General features: G+C 35.0%; 1 protein-coding gene across 1 annotated transcript in view; it reads left to right on the plus strand.

Moving 5' to 3' along the window:
• MCC (MCC, WNT signaling pathway regulator) overlaps positions 1–20,040 on the plus strand; it is a 242,274-nt gene that overhangs the window by 127,407 nt on the left and 94,827 nt on the right. The window contains exons 3-4 of the mRNA XM_027839267.1: positions 6,618–6,760; positions 12,197–12,339. Coding sequence (XP_027695068.1) covers positions 6,618–6,760; positions 12,197–12,339 — 286 coding nt within the window. The remainder of the gene's footprint in view (positions 1–6,617; positions 6,761–12,196; positions 12,340–20,040) is intronic.

The raw sequence follows: 20,040 nt of genomic DNA on the forward strand, positions 1-20,040 counted from the left end.
AAATTTCACTAAAGAAAAGAGCTCCTTAAAAAGCAGAGTTGGCCAAATGGAAAAACAGGCACAAAAGCCCACTGAAGAAAATAATTCCTGAAAAATTAGAATTGAGGAAGTGGAAGCTAATGACTTTACAAAACATCAAGAAACAATAAAACATAGCCAAAAGAATGAAGAAATTGAAGAACATGTGAAATATCTTATTGGAAAAAGAACTGACCTTGAAAATAGATCCAGGAAGTTAATTTGAGAATTATTGGACTTCCTCAAAGCCATGATCAAAAAAAGAGCCTAGACATCATCTTTTCAAGAAATTATTAAGGTTTGAAGTCTCTAGAACTGAAACATATTCCAATAAACATTAGTAGAAACTTGAAGGAGGATTTAAAGCGCACATTTGTGTTACGTTAACCTGACCTGGATCAGATCACTTTTATTGAGAAACAAGTAATAGCTTTCTCACCCACAAGTTGGATGCATATTCTAAGAAACCAGAAGTGAAGTTTAGGAAGTTAGAAAAGCAATGAAAAGAGTTTTTCTGTTAGCACAAAGAAACATTTTAAGAATGTTTCATAAACGATGAAACCTGACAGATGGAACTTATCAAGAAAGCTACATTGCTTCCAGTCCATAAAATGAAACAATGCTGCTGATCCAAGGATCATCTTAGTCCCTGACTTTTGGTTGTATATTATGATTGTGGCTTCACTTTGATATATTTCCAAAACTACATCCCTCTTAACTTCACATAAATTCTGGCTTCCTCTTATGTATTTTACTATGTGCCCTGGACACAGGCTCAGAATTCAGGATCAACTCTGTCTGTAGCCAGATACAGAAGAGAAGATCTGATCTTCCTGTCTCCTCCCATAGGATATTATTTTCTCTCTCCTCCCTTCCATCTCCTTCCTTATAAGCTGATCTCTGAGCATCTATATATAAACAGATTAAATCTTGTTTTTAATGTTGCTAATCTATTGCTGATAATATTCTTGAATTTTAACAATAAAATACCCACTTATTAAATAAAAACTATGATCATAATATATGCATGAGTTCTTACTGGAGAAGAACTTAAAGGTTCATTTTGCTCTGTGACTCCAAAATGGCTTTTTTAATCAACACTGCAAAATCTTGGTTTTTTGTTTATTATTCTACCTTTAAATCAACTAATTGTAATGCTGTGCTGTATTTTAGAAAATTGTTTGCAAGAGGCTGTGTCCTGCTCATTTTTAATCAAGGATGCCCGTAAGGATCATTCTCATAAAGATTTTATAAGTAGGCATATGATTCAATAGTTATTAATGTCCTATTCATCACCTTTTTTGTGTACTAATATTGTCTTATGATTTTTCCTCACTTTTTTGGGCTTCTTCCTCTCCCTGAAGTATCTTATAAAATGATCCCAAAATGCTGTCAGTGATTTCATGGTTGTCATCTACAGCATGGATTTTCTCAGTGTGTACTTCTGGTCCACTAGCTCTTCACAGCTTTATATTCTAATCTCTCATGTGTGACTAAGGTTTTGGAGCATATGATGGATGCCCTTATGTTTGACAGCTAGGACTGATATGATGATTAAAAACCATGTCCTTGATGTTTGGTAGAATTTACTTCTAAATCCATCTGGTCCTGGGGATTTTTTCTTAGGGAACTAATCTATGGCTTGTTTAGTTTCTTTTTCTAAATAGGATTATTCAAGTATTCTATTTCCTTTTTTGTTAATCTGGACAATTTATATCTTTATATTTATTAATTTCATTTAGGTTGTCAGGTTTATTGGTACATAATTGGACAAAATAGGTCCTTAGAATTGCTTTAATTTCACCTTCATTGTTGGTCCATTCCTCCTTTTAATTTTTGATATTGGTAATTTGATTTTCCTCTTTCTTTTTTTTTTTAAATTAAATTAACCAATGGTTTATCTATTTTGTTGTTTTTTTTTTCATAAGATCAGCTCTTCATTTTATTAGTTCAGTGGGTTTTTTTTTTAACTTTCAATTTTATTAATCTCTCCTTTGAGTTTCAGGATCACTATTTTGATGTTCAATTAAAGATTTCTGATTTGCTATTTTTCTGGTATATTTAGTTGCATGCCCAATTCACAGATCTACTCTCTCTGTTTTTTATTGATATGAGCATCTAGTGATATATTTCCCTTAAATACTGTTTTGTCTGCATTCCGTAAAGTGTGATGTGTTCTCACTGTTGTCATTATTTTTAATGAAATTATTATTTTATGATCTGTTGTTTGACCCATTCTTTCTTTGAAATTAGATGATTTAGTCTCTATTAATTTCTAATCTATGCTTCTAAGACCCTTTGAATGTAATTTTTATAGCATTGTGGTCCTAAAATGGTCTATTTAATATTTCTTCTTTTCTGTGTTTGCTTATGAGGTGGTTATGCCTTAATACATGGTTAGTTTTTGTGATGATGCCATGTACAACTGAGAAAAAGGTACAATCTTTTCTTTTCCATTCAGTTTTCTCCAAAGGTCTGTTATATCTAACTTTTCTGAAATTCTGCTCATCTCCTTAACTTCTTTCTTATTTATTTTATAGTTATATATATCTAGTTCTGAGAGGTTGAGCTCCCCCATTAGCATATTCTTACTGTTTCCTCCTGTAACTCATTTAACTTTTCCTTTAAAAATCTGTATACTATGTCATTTGGTACATATATGTTTAGTATTGCTATTACTTCATTGTCTTTTAGCAAAATGTAGTTTCCTTGATTATCTCTTTTATTTAGGTCTGTTTTTGCTTTTTCTTTGTGTGAAATCATGATGACTACCCTCTGCCTTTTTTACTTCAGCTGAAGGATAATAGATTCTGCTTCAGCCCCCTATTTTAACTCTTTATGGGTCTTTCTGTTTCAAGTTTGTTTCTTGTAAATAACGTATTGTTGGACTTTGCTTTCCAATTCATTCTGCTATATGCTTCCATTTTATGGGTGAATTTATCCTGTTCACATTCACAGTTATGATTATTGTGTATTTCCCTACATCTTATTTTCTTCTGTTTGTCCTTCTCTTTCTCTTTTTTTTACCCTTTTCCTCTGCAGAATTCTATTTTGCTTCTGACTAATGACTCCTTTAATCCTTCTTCATTCTTATCACTTTCTCTACTTCTCTTGGCCCCTTTTCCTCCCATTTCCCTGTTGGGTAAGGTAGATTGCTATACCTAACTCTGTGTGTGTACATATGTGCATTGTTCCCTCTTAGAACCAATTTAGATGAGAATGAGGTTCAAGCATTGCTTATCTCCTCCATCCTTCCCCTTCTCTCCTTCACTGTAAATCTCTTCCTTGGGCATCTTTTTCATGTGAGATAATTTCCCCTATTCTTCCCCTTCTTTTCTCAGTGCATCTCTTTCTCACTCTTTGATTCTTCTTTTGAAATAATCCCAATATGATGGACTCAAACCTGTGCCATCTGTCTGTGACTCTTTCTAAATGCCTTAATAATGTTAAAGTTCTTAGAAGTTACCTAAATCATTTTCCCATATAGGAATGTAAACAGTTTAACCTTATTGAGTCCATTATGATTTCTCTGGCATGTTTACCTTTATATGTTTCTTTTGTGTTTTGTGTTTGAATAAGAAATTTTATATTCAACTCTGGTCTTTTCATTAGGAATGCTTGAAAGTCTGTATTTCATTAAATATCCATTTTCCCCCTGAAGGATTATACTCATTTTTTGCTGGGTAGGTTATTTTTGGTGGCACTAGGCAGCTAGGTGGCACACTGCATAGAGTGCTAGGCATGGAATTAGGAAGACCTGAGTTCAAATTTGGCCTCAGACACTGTGTGACCCTGGGCAAGTCATTTAAACGTGTTTGCCTCAGTTTTCTCATCTGTAAAATGAGCTGGAGAAGGAATTGGCAAGCCATTCCAGTGTCTCTGCCAACAAAATCCCAAAAAGGGATCACAAAGACTAAACAAAACAAAATCTTGTGATTGTAACTGTGGCTCTACTGTATTTGAATTATTTCTTTCTGACTGCTTGTAGTAATTTCTTGTTGACCTGGGAGTTGTAGAATTTGGCTACAATATTCTTAGGAATGTCATATCATATCATGTTGGGATCTTTTTCAGGAAGTGATTGGTGTGTTCTTGCAGTTTCTATTATTCCCTCTAGTTCTAATATTTTGGAACAGTTTTTCTTTATCATTCCTTGCAATATGATGTCCAGAGTCTTTTTTTTTAAATATTGGGTTTCAGGTAGTCCAGTCTGTCTTAAATTATCTTTCTTCAGTCCAGTTTTTAGGTTGGTTGTTTTACCAATGAGATATTTCACTTTTCCTTCTATTTTTTTCATTCTTTGACATTTCTTTATTGTTTCTTGGTGTCTAATAGAATCATTAGCTTCTACTTGACAGATTCTAATTTTTAAGTAATTATTTTTTGCCCAGATCTCACAGCTATGAGTGTTTGAGGCAGTATTTGAATCATTGTAAGGGAGATGGCACACATGATAATTTTATCTATCATAACTGCTTCTTGCCCACACATCTTTCATTTACTTTTGCTATATTAAAGTACCACATCTTGGGTTTCTACTTCTGCAGTTAATAATAATCAAAAGCTCTTTAACAAATTTGGTTTTTGTTAGCTTGTGGTTGATGCAGTTGATAGCTTGCTTTCACCAGGGTCTTTGTGGAAATTGCTTTATTTTACCACATGCCAAGGCTCAAGAAAGCTCAAGGGATTGCTTACTGAAGCATTGCGGTTAATTCTTGTTCCAATAAAATATACATAGAGCACAGAATGAAGGAAGTGTTTAACTTAATATGATACAATAAAGTGGTTTGTTTTCTGTGTCTGGTTTATACAGATCATATATCCAGGGCCTCAATTTTGGCTTTATCCTGATATCACAGAGGAAGGACATGTAGAAAGTGAGGTTTCAGCTGAGTCTTGAAGGAAGCTAGGGAAAGAAGAAATGGAGGTGTGAGGGGAGAACATTCCAGGCATGGGGGAAGTGAATTCAAAGATAGAGAAATGAGAGATGGAGCATCTTATACTTAGAACAGCAAGTAGGCTAATTATACTGGATAAAGTAAGGGTAGTAAGTATAAGAAGACTAGAAAGATACAAAGGGGCCAGATTATGAACAATGTAAATACCAAATGGAAGATTTTATATTTGATCCAGAAATACAGGAAGCTGCTGAAGTTTGAGGAGGAGAGAAAGGGTACCATGGGCAGAAGTATATTTTAAGCACACCGGCCCTGAAGTCAGCAGGACCTGAGTTCAAATCTGGCCTCAGACCAAACACTTGACATTTACTGGCTGTGTGACCCTGGGCAAATCTCTTAACCCCAATTGCCTATTAAAAAGAAAAAGAAAAAAAGAAGTACACTTTAAGGGGCAGTTAGGTGGCACAGTGGATAGGGCACCGGCCCTGGAGTCAGGAGGACCTGAGTTCAATCTGGCCTCAGACACATAATACTCACTAGCTGCATGACTCTAGACAAGTCACTTAACTCCAATTACCTCACAAAAAAAACAGAACAAAACAACAGTACACTTTAGAAAATCCTCTTGGTAGCTTTGAGTGGAGAATGAATTGGCGTGGGGAGATATTTGAGGCAGCTAAAACAAATTGAAAACACTAAAATTGCAAGGCTAGTTGACTGGAAAGATAATAGTGTATCATTAGCACCTCACACAAGGCATTACTTAAATCCCAGTCACCTAACAAATGATGAATAAAGGAGTCAAGTTCAATTGTATAGGTTTTTTGGAAATAATGACCTTTGGTAGTAAGTTTTTCAAACTGGTAAAAATTTGCCTTACACATATGGCTAGGAAACATTTTATGCTTTACAAAGGACTTTCTTCACAACCCTGAGGGATAAGCGGCACAAATATTTTTATCCCCATTTTACAGATGAAAAAACTGAGACTTAGAAATATAAAGTGACCTGTCCAAGCTGACACAGCTAGTAAGCACTTGAGCCAGGAATCTAACCCAGGTATCCTGACTTCTGATCTAGTGTTCTTTTCACTGTGCCATACTATACTATTCAAAATAAACATGTCCACTAGCCAGGAAGTGAAAGAAAAAATACTACATCTTTCTAGCGTCTTCAACTACTGACTTCCTCAGCCATGGAATTATCACACATTTTTATCATCTTAAGTCAGAGAAAGAGTTTTGAAAGGCAGAATGACATAGTGGTTGGCATATACTGAATATATGTGAACTTGGGTAAGTCACTTAACCTCACAGTGCCCCAGGCAACTCTGAGATTTATCCACTGCAGAGAAGTGCCAGTCTGCTTTGTAAGAGAGAGTTTCCTGATCAGCAGTTCCCTATCCCAGGGAAACCGCAGGTCCAATAATAAAAGAACAGGGTTTATTGAGCTTAATTCCTCAAGTGCACTCTAGACAAATGTGTAACGATGTGAATTTTGACTGTGGATGATTCTACTGTGGGAAAATAGCCAAATGATCAGATTTGGATTTAATTATGGCCTCTTCAGCATTTCCATTGGTATTTGACAAGATTTAAATCTAAAAATTGAATGGAATCACATCCCAAGGTGACCAGATGAGACATAGTGGGCTCTCGACTCACTCATGCTTCTTTTCTATGGTTCCTTCCTCCGAGTTAGGGAGAACAATCCCATCTCATGAAAGAACATGAAGATGTTCAGGAACAGATGACCCTGCGCTACGAGGAGCGAATCACAGAACTCCACAGCATCATTGCTGAGCTAAATAAGAAGATTGACCGCCTCCAAGGAACAACGATCAGGTAAAGCATTCCAGATTGGTTTTCTAATTTCTGAAAAGGAAATGATCTCAGTAAAATATAGGTCGTGTGATTATGCAGGTGAAATAGAGCTCCTTCTTGTGGGAGTCCTGCGTGACTATTAGCTATTTTCCTTTATCATCCTTATTTTGTCTGTGTTTCACATAAAATGTTATGTTCCTCTCTCAGAGTTTAAACAGGCTTATGGGCATTGTAGCTGGGCATCTTTATGTTAAAATCTTTTAATTGTAGAGATGTAAGGAGCTGGCCTCAGAAAGACAAGTTCAAGCCCTACCCCTGACACGTGCTTGTTGTTTGACTCTCATTAAGTCATTTAACGTCTGTCAGTGCTCTAAGACTTTAAGTTACAGAGCAGTTTCTGGTCTGCATTGGCGGATAAAATTTCCTTTATCAATGAAATCATAGATGCAGAGTAGATGTTTCTCTTATCCCTCAAATCTAATATTTGGGACTTATTGATTCAAACTATCTGCTAAATGTCGTGCTCTCAGTCATCAAAATGGAGGATGAAAAAACTTAAGCTTGGTAAGGTTAAGTGACCTTCTTGCAAGCATTGTCATTAGTGACCAGAGGCAGGATTAGACTCCAGAATTTTTTATATCCTTCACTTATTTCTACAAGAGTTATTGATATCTAAAATTTCATCCTCACCCATTATTTTTTGTCTCCTGTCCCAAGTTTATTTGGTGTGCTTTCCATCATCATTCAACAAAGGGGTTTGATTTAAGTAAGTTATTGTGTTAAAGATGAAATTTCTTGTCTTCTTAACATGGCTCATGAAAGAGCCTTAAGGAAAGTAGATAGTTGGTCCCTACCTCTGTATAAGTAGCAAAAGGTCTACATAAGCATTTTCTTGCCTGAAAGTCTGAATTAGGACCATAGAGAAGAAAACCCTTTAAAATAAAATTCTGAAACTGTCCCTTAAAGTTATCTCGAGGGAGAGGAAATTGATGGGTTAGTAATTAATCAGAATAGCAATAATAGTAGAGACAATGTCTATTCTACTCTTAATATTTTCTTTCCAAAAATTGTGTGAAAAGTTGAAGCTAGAGCTAGCCACATAGTAAGTTTTATGTTCTTATTGAGAACATAAGCTTCATGGTTTTTCATCTTGCAAGGTTATAGAATTATAACATTTTGGGCAGTATTGAACTTTTGGTGTAAACAAATAAATTATAGCAAAATTAGGGAAGATTGATGATATATTTTATATGCAAGCATAATCACTTTTCTAGTATCTCTGAATGCGAGGGCAGCAGGGTGGCATTGTGGATGGAGCACCAGCCTTGAGTCAGGAAGATCTGAGTTCAAATGTGGCCTCAAACACTTGACACTTACTAGTATGTGACCTTGGGCAAGTCACTTAACCCCGTTGCCTAGCCAAAAAAAAAAAAAAGAAAGAAAGAAAGAAAGAAAGAAAGAAAGAGAGAAAGAAATTGGATTACACTTGGTGAGCCCATGGAATTTTAATGAATATAAATCATATGATGGTAAAAAAATTAAATGTTAGAAGAAGGAACATATCTAAGTGATAGAAAGACTTTATTTCTATAATACTTTGAATTTGAAGGAATATTAAAATATCTAATTTACTTTTATTTATGGTATCTAAACATGGAAACCAGGATATGAATAACATGAGAATTCCTTTGCTCTGTTCTTTTTGTTCTAAGAAAAAATGAAAAAATTTAAGGCACATAGGCTAATGGGTATTTTCTTTGAATTGCTGTGGCTCAGAGATTATTCCCCCATCCTAAACACTCATGGGCTTAACCATAATATGATGTTCTTCCCAGACTATGAAGTATTATTTTATTCCAGAATACTTGAAAAAATATCCTGTTGACTTTTTATGATTCTAGACATTCATATCAGTTGATATGAGGCAGACATGACATTGAAGATAAAGGACCATAATATGGCCTTGGATAATACTCAAACAGAAACCATCCTTATTATTGTGATTTGTAAGTGCTAGAGTTATTGTTACGTTACAGAGTTTAGGGAAGAATTTTCCAACTCTGGTATTCCTGGCCTTTTCCCAATCAATGAGTGAGCATTTTATTAAATTCTTACTGTGTGCCAGGTCCTGTGCTAAGGACTGGAGATACAAAGGAAGAACAGTCTTTGAGGAGCTTAGGTTCTGAGGAAGGATACAACATATATATATATATATAAATAAATCCATGCAAGATAAATATAGAATAGAGGAAAGGCAACTTTAGAGGGCAAGCTTCTAGCAGCTGGGGGAGGAGGGAGAACATTCCAGGCATAAGGGACACCCAGTGCAGAGAGAAGGGAAAGAGAGTATACTGGTCTATAAAGTAGGTGAAGGGGCAGTCAGGGAGCTGGAAAAAGAATGGAACCAAGTTGGGAAAAGCTTGAAACCCAAATGGAGGAGTTTATATTTGAACCTAGAAGTAATAGGGAATTACTGGAGTTTGCTGAGTATGGGGACAGGAGGGAGGTAGAATGGACAGAACTATGCTTTACAGAACTGATTAAATCATTTATCTTCTCTGGACTTTAGTTTCCTCCTCTGCACCATAGGCCCTTTCAGCTCTATATCCTATAATCTTGTAAAATTGTGAAAGGTTATGATTCAGGTAAATCTGTAGCAGAATTAAAATGAGAAGTTCTCTTTTAAAAAAAAAAAAGTTCATTTAGAATAAAGAAAATCCGTATGGAAATCACCTTGCATAATATGGAACAGATTCAAGTAGGTTCTAGAAATATTTTTTACCAGTCTGTGAACAATAGATGGTTTAATTAAATTAGTTTGTTAAATTGAATTGCATTGAATTAAATTGGTAAAGGGAAAACAGGAACATCTGTGTAGCATTGTGTTCAATCCAACTTAACAGTTTGTTTGCAAAACATTGTGCCTGTTGTTAAGAAAATTTAAGAGATAAGACACTGTCTCTGCTTTCTTGAAGTTTAAAGTCCAATAACTGAGTTTTATAGGATGCTCTAAGGTTTTTGTGGTTGTTTTGAGTCTTTTCAGTTGTATTCAATTCTCTGGGACCCCATTTGGGATTTTCTCAGCAAAGATACTGGAGTGGTTTGCCATCTCCTTCTCCAGCTCATTTTACAGATAAAGAACTGAGACAAACAACGTTAAGTGACTTGCCCAGGGTCACAAAGCTAGTAAATGTCTGAGACCAGATTTGAATTCAGGTCCTCCTGACTCCAGGGCTGGTATTTGCTCTATCCACTATGCCACCTACCGGTCCTCTCTAAGGTTTACAAATCATTTTCCAAAAGACAAACCTATAGTCAGTGCTAATATCCCATTTGTAAATTATTTGAGCTGTGTTACACTCTTCTCCAAACCATCCTCTGGAGCCCTAATCAGAGATTGATCTCTGGCCCAGATATTCATGTCCTGTGTACTATGACACACCTATATGCAATTAATTACACTTTGATTATTCTGGGCCATAAAGATGAATTGATTCACATGATGAGGTTATTTTAGTTTATTTTGGGAAGAGAGCATCTTTTGCCAGAACGTTGGCCCCTCACATGTGATACTTGATATAGGTGCTTGATATAGCTGAATGCCCTCATCGTGATCCCAGATACTCATTCCCAATTTTCTGTCTGTTTGAACAATGTTATTTACAATAGTCATCTTAGAAGTCAACCTCTTATCCATGTAAAAGAAGGAAATGAAGAAATATGTCTTCAACTAACTCTGGAATTTGGTTTTGAAGAATTCTGTCAGAGCAGATTTAACTGATCAACCTTCTTCCTTAAGGAGACTTATTTGTTTAGAAAAATCACTTGTTGCATTGAAGTGTGTTTTTAGCAAAACAACTTTCAGAGTATGGGAAGAGGCAATAAAAATCCTTATTCCTCATAGCTCCCTTAGAGCTGGGAAAAAAAAAAAGATAACTCATTTTTGATCAGTTTAATTCTCAGTATCACAAGAAGTGCTCTCTGAGTATAACTAGTGTTTCAGAACAATATGGTATAGGGGAAAGCTCAGTGTTTGGGGATTTGAAAGATTTATGTTTGAGTCCCACCTTTGTTACTATTGGTATGACCTAGGACAAGTCACATCACTTCTCTAGTCCTCATTTTCCATCTACAAGATGAGCTAACATTAATGTCCTTTCTTTCTCCAAATCCTCTTTTATCCAACTTTGAGGTTCTGAGCCTGGGCTGACTCAGATTAGTCTGGTGAGTTAGGCTTGAAATTGGAACAAAATGGGACTCTATATAAGAAAAGGAGTTTACTTAACAATAGCCTGCAAATGATTTAGGAAGGAAATAGAATTGTCCATAATAAATTTTTAAAAATAAAAGAAACCAAAAAAAAGTCTGCTTTTGACCAAAAATCTCTGGAAGCAGTTGTTAATTTATTTTTGTCCAGAGATATTTATTGTTGGCTACTTAATAATTAACTTATTTATGGAATATTAACCTATACTTATGTCCCATAATTCATCCCTTTCTAGTTCGTGTTGTTTGGGGTTAAGTGTTATGAATAATTCAGAAGGATTTAATTTTGCTTTATTTGTACATGTGTTCAGTGGTTATAGGTGTTCTTCCTGAATCATCAGTTTAATACTGATACTGTGGTTATCAGTGCCCTTAGTTACTCATACAGTGTGTGTGTGTGTGTGTGTGTGTGTGTGTGTGTGAGAGAGAGAGAGAAAGAGAGAGAGAGAGAGGTTTTAGAGAGGAGACATGAACCAAGCTTGAAGGTTTTCTTCCTTATTAGTGAATACAAGTGAAAATCGATATCCCATTTAATATATCTTGGGGCTAAATGTTTTCACACTATTTCCTTTTCTCTACCATCTTCCTTTCTTTTCTGGAACTCTTGTGGGACACTTAGTGGAGTATTTCTTGAAATTACTTCTCCATATAAATCCTGCAGCATCTAGTTGAGTTTGGAACGTGAAGTTTAACTTTCCATTGGTTCTCTCAATTCATTAGCTCCTTAGCAAATTACTCTCTGCTTTCTCTTGTAAGAGAAAAGTCCTGTCAGCAGGAGATGTTGGGAAACTGCTCCACGTGCTGTGTATCTGCTCTCATATTCTATGTTTTATGTACTAGGGTGCTGATATACAGCCTTTTCCCCCACTTGAATTGAAATAATTCAGTAGCTATAACTTTAGGCTCCAAAGGGAAAAGCATTTCCAACTCAATAACTTATACTCCATTTTAGTCCATAAGTGAATATATAGGCCAATATTGTGTGTTTGTAGGCATAACAACAGTCCTTGTTCCACCACCTAAGTCTAGAATATGGGCATGTTAGAAAAGGAATCCTTCCTTATCTGTGTGACCGCTTAGGAAATGTGTGTCACTTTGGCATCATTTTCTCTCATCCGTTAGGTTTCCTCCAGTGACTTTCTCCTAGTCATTCCATTGTGGGTTATCTTACTGACTCTTCCTTTTGTTTAGGGAAGAAGATGAGTATTCAGAGTTTCGATCAGAACTCAGCCAAAGTCAACAAGAAGTCAATGAGGATTCTCGAAGCTTGGATCAAGACCAGACATCTGTCTCCATCCCTGAGAATCAATCCACCATGGTCACTGCTGACATGGGTGAGTCTCTTAGCAAAAGAGCACTGGATTTGGAGTCAAGTACCTGAGTTTAAATTCTGCCTCTGTCACGATGTATGTGACTTTGGGCAAGTCAGTTAACTTCTGGGCCTAAGTAACCTCAGATGGGGGGGCAGCTAGGTAGCACAGTGGGTCTGGAGTCAGGAGGACCTGAGTTCATATCTGGCCCCAGACACTTACCAGCTTTGTGACCCTGGGCAAGTCACTTAACCGTAGCTGCCTAAAAAAAAAAGTGACCTCATATACCAAGTGAGGGCATTAACCTAAATGATCTCCAAGGTCTTTTCTACTCCTAAATCAATAACTTATAATGCTTACCAATATTACAATAAGACTAAAGCTCTAGTCTTTATAGGTGCAATACGTGTTATGTGTAAGAAATACTGATCTGAGAATTTAAACCAAAAGGGCAAAGAATAAATAGTGTCTTCAGATAAATGAACAGGAGCAGATAAAGCTCCAAATAGATACATGACCTTGACATAAAAGGTTATATCGTGAACAGTTCTTTCAGACTTTGTCCAGTTTAAAGAAAATATAAAGAAGTATGTATACATCTTTACTCCTTTTGGAGGTGTGAAGAAGTTTCTCAGTCAACTTAATGGAATTATAGGGAGGTTAGCCATTGGCTTGCTAAAGTGTTAAACACTGCCTTGGTGGTTTTTAAAAAGCAAGAGTAATCTCTGAAAAGTGAGTCTTCTCTGGCTGTTGAGAAGAAACTCATCTATCGAGGAAGGAAGAATTGGGTTCTTTGCCCTTTTCATTGCACCTTTACCAGGGTGCTTTGGGGGATGGGATCATTTCTCTTCTCATCAATTGGAAATGTCATCTTGTAGCTTAGTCATTTACCCAGTAGGAGACGTTGAGCCCAAAAGAGAGCATGCCCAGAAAGTTCAGCTCCAGAGTTCAGTAGATGTGTGGAAGGGAGCAGGCCCAGGAAACCAAAAAGAGACACTGCACCGAAAAGCAGTGTGAGGACTTTATGACAAAGAGTAAAGATATTAGGGTCCTACAGTGTCAGGTGTGATTTGTGTTGGCGATGTGTGTTCCCTACATGTCTACGGTCTATGCTAGTGTATCTCTGCTAGATATTCTTGACCTTTTGTTCTTTCAGATGAATTTTGTTATTATTTATTATTTTTTCTAGCTCTATAATTTTTTTTTATTTCTTTTACTTCTATACCTAATCTATTCTGTTGATCCATCACTGTTTCTTAACCTGTACTAGATTGTTTTGATGATTATCATTTTGTAGTATACTTTGAAATCTGACCCTGCTAAGCCATCTTCCATCACTTTTTTTCATTGATTTCTCTGATATTCTTTACCTTTTATTCTTCCAGATGAAAGTTATTTCTTCTAGCTTTATAAAATAATTCTTTGGTAGTTTTATTGGTATGGCACTGGAAAGCATATTAATTTAGGTGGAATTATCATTTTTATTACATTGACTCAGTCTATGAGCAATTAATTTTTTTCCAATTGTTTAGCTCTGACTTCAGTTGTATGAAAAGTGTTCTGAAATTGTGTTCGTACAGTTTCTGGGTTTGTCTTGGAAAATGACTCCCAAGTATTTTATATTGTCTACAATTATTTTAAATGGAATTTCTCTTTCTATTTCTCGTTACTGGACTTTGTTGGTAATATATAGAAATGCTGATGATTTATGTGAGTTTATTTTATATTTTGCAACTTTGCTAACTAAAGTTGTTAAAACTATTTCAACTAGTTATTTTAGTAGATCCTCTAGGATTCTCTAAGTATACCATTCATATTATTTGCAAAGAGTGAGTTTTCTTTCCTCATTGCCTATTCTTATTGCTTCCAGTTCTTTTTATTGTCTTATTGCTAGAGTAATAGTGTTGATAATGGGCATCCTTGCTTTACCTTTTATTTTATTGGGAAGACTTCTAGCATATCCCCATAATAATATGCTTGCTGATGATGTTTACTGATGGTTTTAGGTAGATATTACTAGTCATTTTAAGGAAAGCTCCTTTTATTCCTATGCTCTCTAGTGTTTTTAATAGGAATGTGTGTTGTATTTTTTTTTTTTTTCTTGACGAGGCAGTTGGGGTTAACTGATTTGCCCAGAGTCACACAGCTAGTAAGTGTTATATGTCTGAGGCCGGATTTGAATTTAGGTCCTCCTGACTCCAGAGCCTGTACTTTATCCACTGCACCACCTAGCTGCCACTGTGTGTTGTATTTTGTCAAAGGCTTTTCTGCATCTTGAGATGCACAGATAATCATATGATTTTTTGTTGTTTTTGTTAATGATATTATCAGTTATGCTGATAGTTTTCCTAATATTGGACCAGCCCTACATCCCTAGTTAAATCCTTTCTGGTCATAGTGTATGATCCTTGTGGTATATTGTTGTAATCTCCTTGCTAGTATTCATTAGGGAAATTGTTCTATAGTTTTCTTCTCTGTTTTTGCTCTCCCTGATTTAGGTATCAACAACATATTTGTGTCATAAAAGGAATTTGTTAGGACTTCTTCTTTGCCTATTTTCCACATGGGTTATATAGTAATGGAATTAATTGTTCCTTAAATGTTTGGTAGAACTCATTTGTGAATCCATCTGGCCCCAGAGATTTTGATTCATTGATGATTTGTTCAATTTTTTTTTCTAACATGGAGTTATTTAAGTATTCTGTTTCCTCTTTTAATCTGGCAATTTATATTTTTGTAAATATTCATCTATTTTGATCCACTTACTCTTTAAAATTAGTTGCCAATTTATTTTTAATCTCTCCAAAGCCTTTTATTGGATGCAATTTTCATTGTATTATGATCTGATTTAGTATTTCTTCTTTTCTAAATTTGTTCTGAAGTTTTTATGCCCTAATCCATGGTCAGTTTTTGTGAAGGTACCATTCAGCTGAGAAAAAGATATATTTCTTTCTATTCCCATTCTTTTTTTTTCCCAGAATCTATCATATCTAACTCTTCTAAAAGTTTATTCACCTCCTTAACTTCTTTGTTGTTTATTTTATTTTTTTTTTGATTAGATTCATCTAATTCTTAGAGGGGAAAGTTGAGGTTTCCTACTGGTATAGTTTTATTGTCTGTTTCTTCCTGTAACTCATTTAACTTCTTTTAAAATTTAGATGCTATACCATTTTGTGCATAAATGTTTGATTATTGATATTACTTCATTGTCTATCATACCTTTTAGCAAAATATAATTTCCTTCCTTATCTCTTTTAATTGGATCTTTTTTTGCTTTTGCTTTGTTTGAGATCGTGATTGCTACCCCTGCTTTCTTTCTTACTTCAGCTGAAGCATAATAGATTTTGCTCCAGCCCCTTTCCTTTAAACTCTATGTGTGTTTCTGTGCTTCAAATGTGTTTCTTGTAAACAGTTTATTGTACAATTCTGGTTATTCCACCATGCTGTCCACTTCTGTTTTTGTGGGTGAATTCATCCCATTCACATTTACAGTTCTGATAACTAACTGTGTATTTCTCTCCATCCTATTTTTCCTTTGTTTATCTTTCTGTCTCTTAAACCTTTCACTCTGTCCCTCCTCACAAATGTTTTACTTCTGACCGTCCTGACTTCCAATCCTTCCTTTCTCTCAGTCCCCCCACTTTCTCTTATTCCTGTCCCTTTTTTACTTTCCTATAGAGTAAGATAGATTTCTTTATCCAACTGAGTGTGTATGTTATTCCCTCTCTGAGCCAATTCTGATGAGAGTAAGGTTCAAGTGTTGCCCATCACTCCCCCCTCCCAATTTTCCTCTCCACTGTAATAGCTCTTTCATACTCTTATGTGAGATAAGTTACCCCATTCTCTCTCCCCCTTCCCTGGGAAGACCAGAGTAATCTTTTTTCTCATCCTTAATTTTTTTTTTTTTTGGATATCATCCCATCATAATCAACTCTCCCTCATGCCCTCTGTCTATATATACTCCTTCTAATTGCTCCAATATTGATAAAGTTCTTAGGAGTTACAAATATCATCTTGCCATGTAGGAATATAAGCAGTTTAACCTTATTGAATCTCTTTTGTTTTCTCTTTCTTGTTTCTCTCTTTTTGTGAGGCAATTGGGGTTAAGGGTTTGCCCAGGGTCACATAGCTAGTAAGTGTCAAATTTCTGGTCTGAGACTGGATTTGAACTTGTGTCCTCCTGACTCTGGGACTGGTGCTCTATCCGCTGTGCCACCAAGCTGCCCTGTTCCTCGTTTTTCTAATGCTTTTCTTGAGTCTTTTATTAGAAAATCATTTTTGTTTTTAATTTAGCTCTGGTCTTTTAATTAGGAATGTATGTAATTTCTCATTAAAAAAAAAAAACTGACCTGGAAAATAGATCCCGGAAAAATAAGAATTACTGGAGTACCTGAAAGTCATGATCAAAAACATCATTATAACATTGCTGTTACCATGCACAATGATCTCCCATTTCTTCTCACTTTACTTTGCATTAGTTCACATAGGTCTTGCCATGATTTTCTGAAACCACCCTCCTCATTATTTCTTGTAGCACAATAGCACTTCATCATAATAATGGGGCATCCCCTTGATTCCCAATTCTTTGCCACCACAAAAAGAGCCTTTTAAAATATTTTTATACTGACCTAGTAGTCGTATTGCTGGGTCAAAGGTATGCAGAGTTTTATATTCCTTTGGACATTGTTCCAAATTATTCTCCAGAATGGCTAGACCACATGATTACTCCACCAGCAGTTCATTATTGTACCTATTTTTCCCTTATCTCCTTCAGCAATTGTCATTTATGCAAGTGTCAGGTAGTACCTTAAAAGTTATTTCAGTTTAGATTTCTCTGATGAATAGTGATTTAGAACATTTTTATATGACTACAAATAACTTTGTTTTCTTCTTCTGAACACTGCCTGTTTGTATCCTTTGACTATTTATCAATTGGGAAATGGCTCCTTTTTTAGAAATTTGATTCATTTTTATATTCCATTTACATTTGAGAAATAACGCCTTTATCAGAGAAACTTGCTGTAAAAATTTTTGATATTATTTTATTGTCTATGGTACCTTTTAGTAAAATATATTTTCCTTGATTATCTCTTTTAATTAGGTTTATTTTTGCTTTTGCTTTGTCTGAGATCGTGATTGTTATCCCTGCCTTTTTTTGTTTTTACTTCAGCTGATGCATATTAGATTCATTCTAGTTCTTTGTTTTAACTCTGTGTCTGTCTGTCTGTCAGTCTGTCGGTCTGTTTCAAGTGTGTCTCTTGTAAACATATTGTTGGATTCTTTTTTTTTTTTGTGAGGCAATTGGGATTAAGTGACTTGTGCAGGGTCACATAGCTAGTAAGCGTTATGTGTCTGAACGCAGATTTGAACTCAGGTCCTCCTGACTTCAAGGCCGATACTCTATCCACTTCACCACCTAGCTGGCCCTGGATTCTGGTTTCTAATCCATTCTGCTATGTGTTTCTCTTTTATGGGTGAGCTCGTCACTTTCACATTCACAGTGATGATTATTGTGTATTTCCCTCCATCTCATTTTCTGTTTTTTTTTCTTCTCTCTTTTTATCCTGTCCCTCCTCAAAAGTCTATATTTTGCTTCTGACCACAGCCTCCCTTAATTTGCCCTCCCCTTTAGGATCTTTTCCCTTTCGCTTATAAATTTCATTTCCTTTTTCCCTATTGAGTAGGTTATATTTCTATACATATCTTAGTGTGTATACCTGTTCTCTCCTAGAACCAATTCTGATGAGAACATTGCCTGCCACCCCTTCCCTATTTTCTCTTCCCTTGTGAAAACTCTTCCTTGCATGACTCTTTTATGTGAGAAAAGTTTCCCCCTTCTGCCTCTCCCTTTTGCTTTTCTTTCTAACATTTAATGTTTGTTTTCCTTTTATACTATTCTGCCTTTAAATAGTGAAACTGATAAGCCAGCTTTCCACTCTTGTCTTTTGTGGCCTAAAAATCCTAAAGTAGGATTCAGAGACTGATTGTTTCTGGTGCTGAGAGAGGCATTTAATGGAGCAATTGTATCATCACAAATATACTATTTGTAGGCAAGTTAGGTTTTGCAAACATCCATAATCAAACACATAATTATTATTTGATGTGCTGTAATAACATAACCTTGCACAGAAGATAGGGCTTTGATGTACCTACATTAAAGTAGACTATTGCAGTAAAAAATAATTAATAATAAGCATTTACAAAATGCTTAGCACAGTGCCTGGCACATGATAGGTATTTAATGTTTATTGATTGGTTGAGTAATACTCACAGTAACCCTGGGAGGTAGGTGCTGTTAATCTTCAGGATTGTTTTTCTAACTTGGCTAAATAGAGTAGCAAACACTAATCAATATTTTATTAAAAAAACAAAACAAAACAAATAGAATTCCTAAAATCTTTGGAATTTTATAAATCTAGTGGATAGTTTTGACTAGCACTTTTTAGATCTTGGGTGGTTTTTCTTTTTTTTTTCAGTGTTTTATGACTTTCGAAATACCATATTCTCAGGATAAGAAGCACATATAATGCCTTTGTTGGTTGTGATTTTTTTTTTTTAACAAAACATGTCCTTGGTGTATGAAAATTTTGGAGCACAACCAAAGAAATAATGTGTGGATAAAACTTGGTTCTTTGCACATTTGTAAGTAATAAATATGTTTAATGTTGAAGTCAAATATTTTCTTGCTTCTAATAATAGATTAATTTTAACTATTTCAGCAGTCAATAGATATTTTTTTAAAAACCCTGGCACTCAAAAAAGTTCTCCTAAAATTTCTTAGGCTGAATAAACTTGTGTAAATAAGCTTGTTTCTCAAAAATATTTTGGCCTTTAATACAGTTTTTTTTTTCCTTGCAAACTGGGTACCAAGTGTTCTCAAGCTAAGACCCTTTTTAAAAAAAAAAATTTTATTGATATCTTTTATATATAAACTGAATGTCTCTTAGTTTCTTTCCTCCCCCATCCTAGAGGTCCATCCTGCATAAGAAATAGTATTTTTAAAGAAAGCAAAAGAAGAAAATCAGCAAAACCAATCAATTCATTGAAAAAGTCTGAAAACATCCATTGTTCCACACCCGTGGACCTACTGCTCTGCAAAGGAGTGGGCTAGGAGTGTGTTATTTCTCTTCTTTGGAACCGTGGTTTTTTAGTTTAGTAATTTTATACATTCGTTGTTATTGCTTTTAGATTGTTCCTTCTATCTATATTGTTGTAGTCATAGTGTTTGTTATTTTCCTGGCCCTTGCTTACTTTACTCTGCATCAGTTCATATAAGTTTTTCCATGCTTTTCTAGTCATTATATTCATTATTACTTTTGGAACAGTAATATTCCATTATATTTCTGTACCATAAAAAATGCTGCTTATAAATATTTTGATGTATATAAAATAATAGTAATTTCTTCTTATCAGTGACCTTTTATACAATCAAAATTATCTGCTTTATCATTTGCAATTATATCTATCCCTTGTTTGGTTACAAATACATCTACTTATAGCTGTTAAAGACATATGATCCATTTTTCTTCTAATTTTTTAATAGCATGATCTTTAATATTAAGAGGTCACCTATCCACTTTGAATTTTTTATCAAATATGGCTTAAGATGGTGGTCTTAGTCCAGTTTTTATCAGAATGCTTTCCAGCTTTGCCAGCAGTTATTTTGTTTTTAATATCAAATAGGGAGTTCTTTCCTAAGTAAATTACATTTTCTGGTTTATCAAA

Source organism: Vombatus ursinus, unplaced genomic scaffold (genome assembly GCF_900497805.2).
Source record: "Vombatus ursinus unplaced genomic scaffold, bare-nosed wombat genome assembly UNPS02014832.1, whole genome shotgun sequence".
NCBI classification, from domain to species: domain Eukaryota; kingdom Metazoa; phylum Chordata; class Mammalia; order Diprotodontia; family Vombatidae; genus Vombatus; species Vombatus ursinus.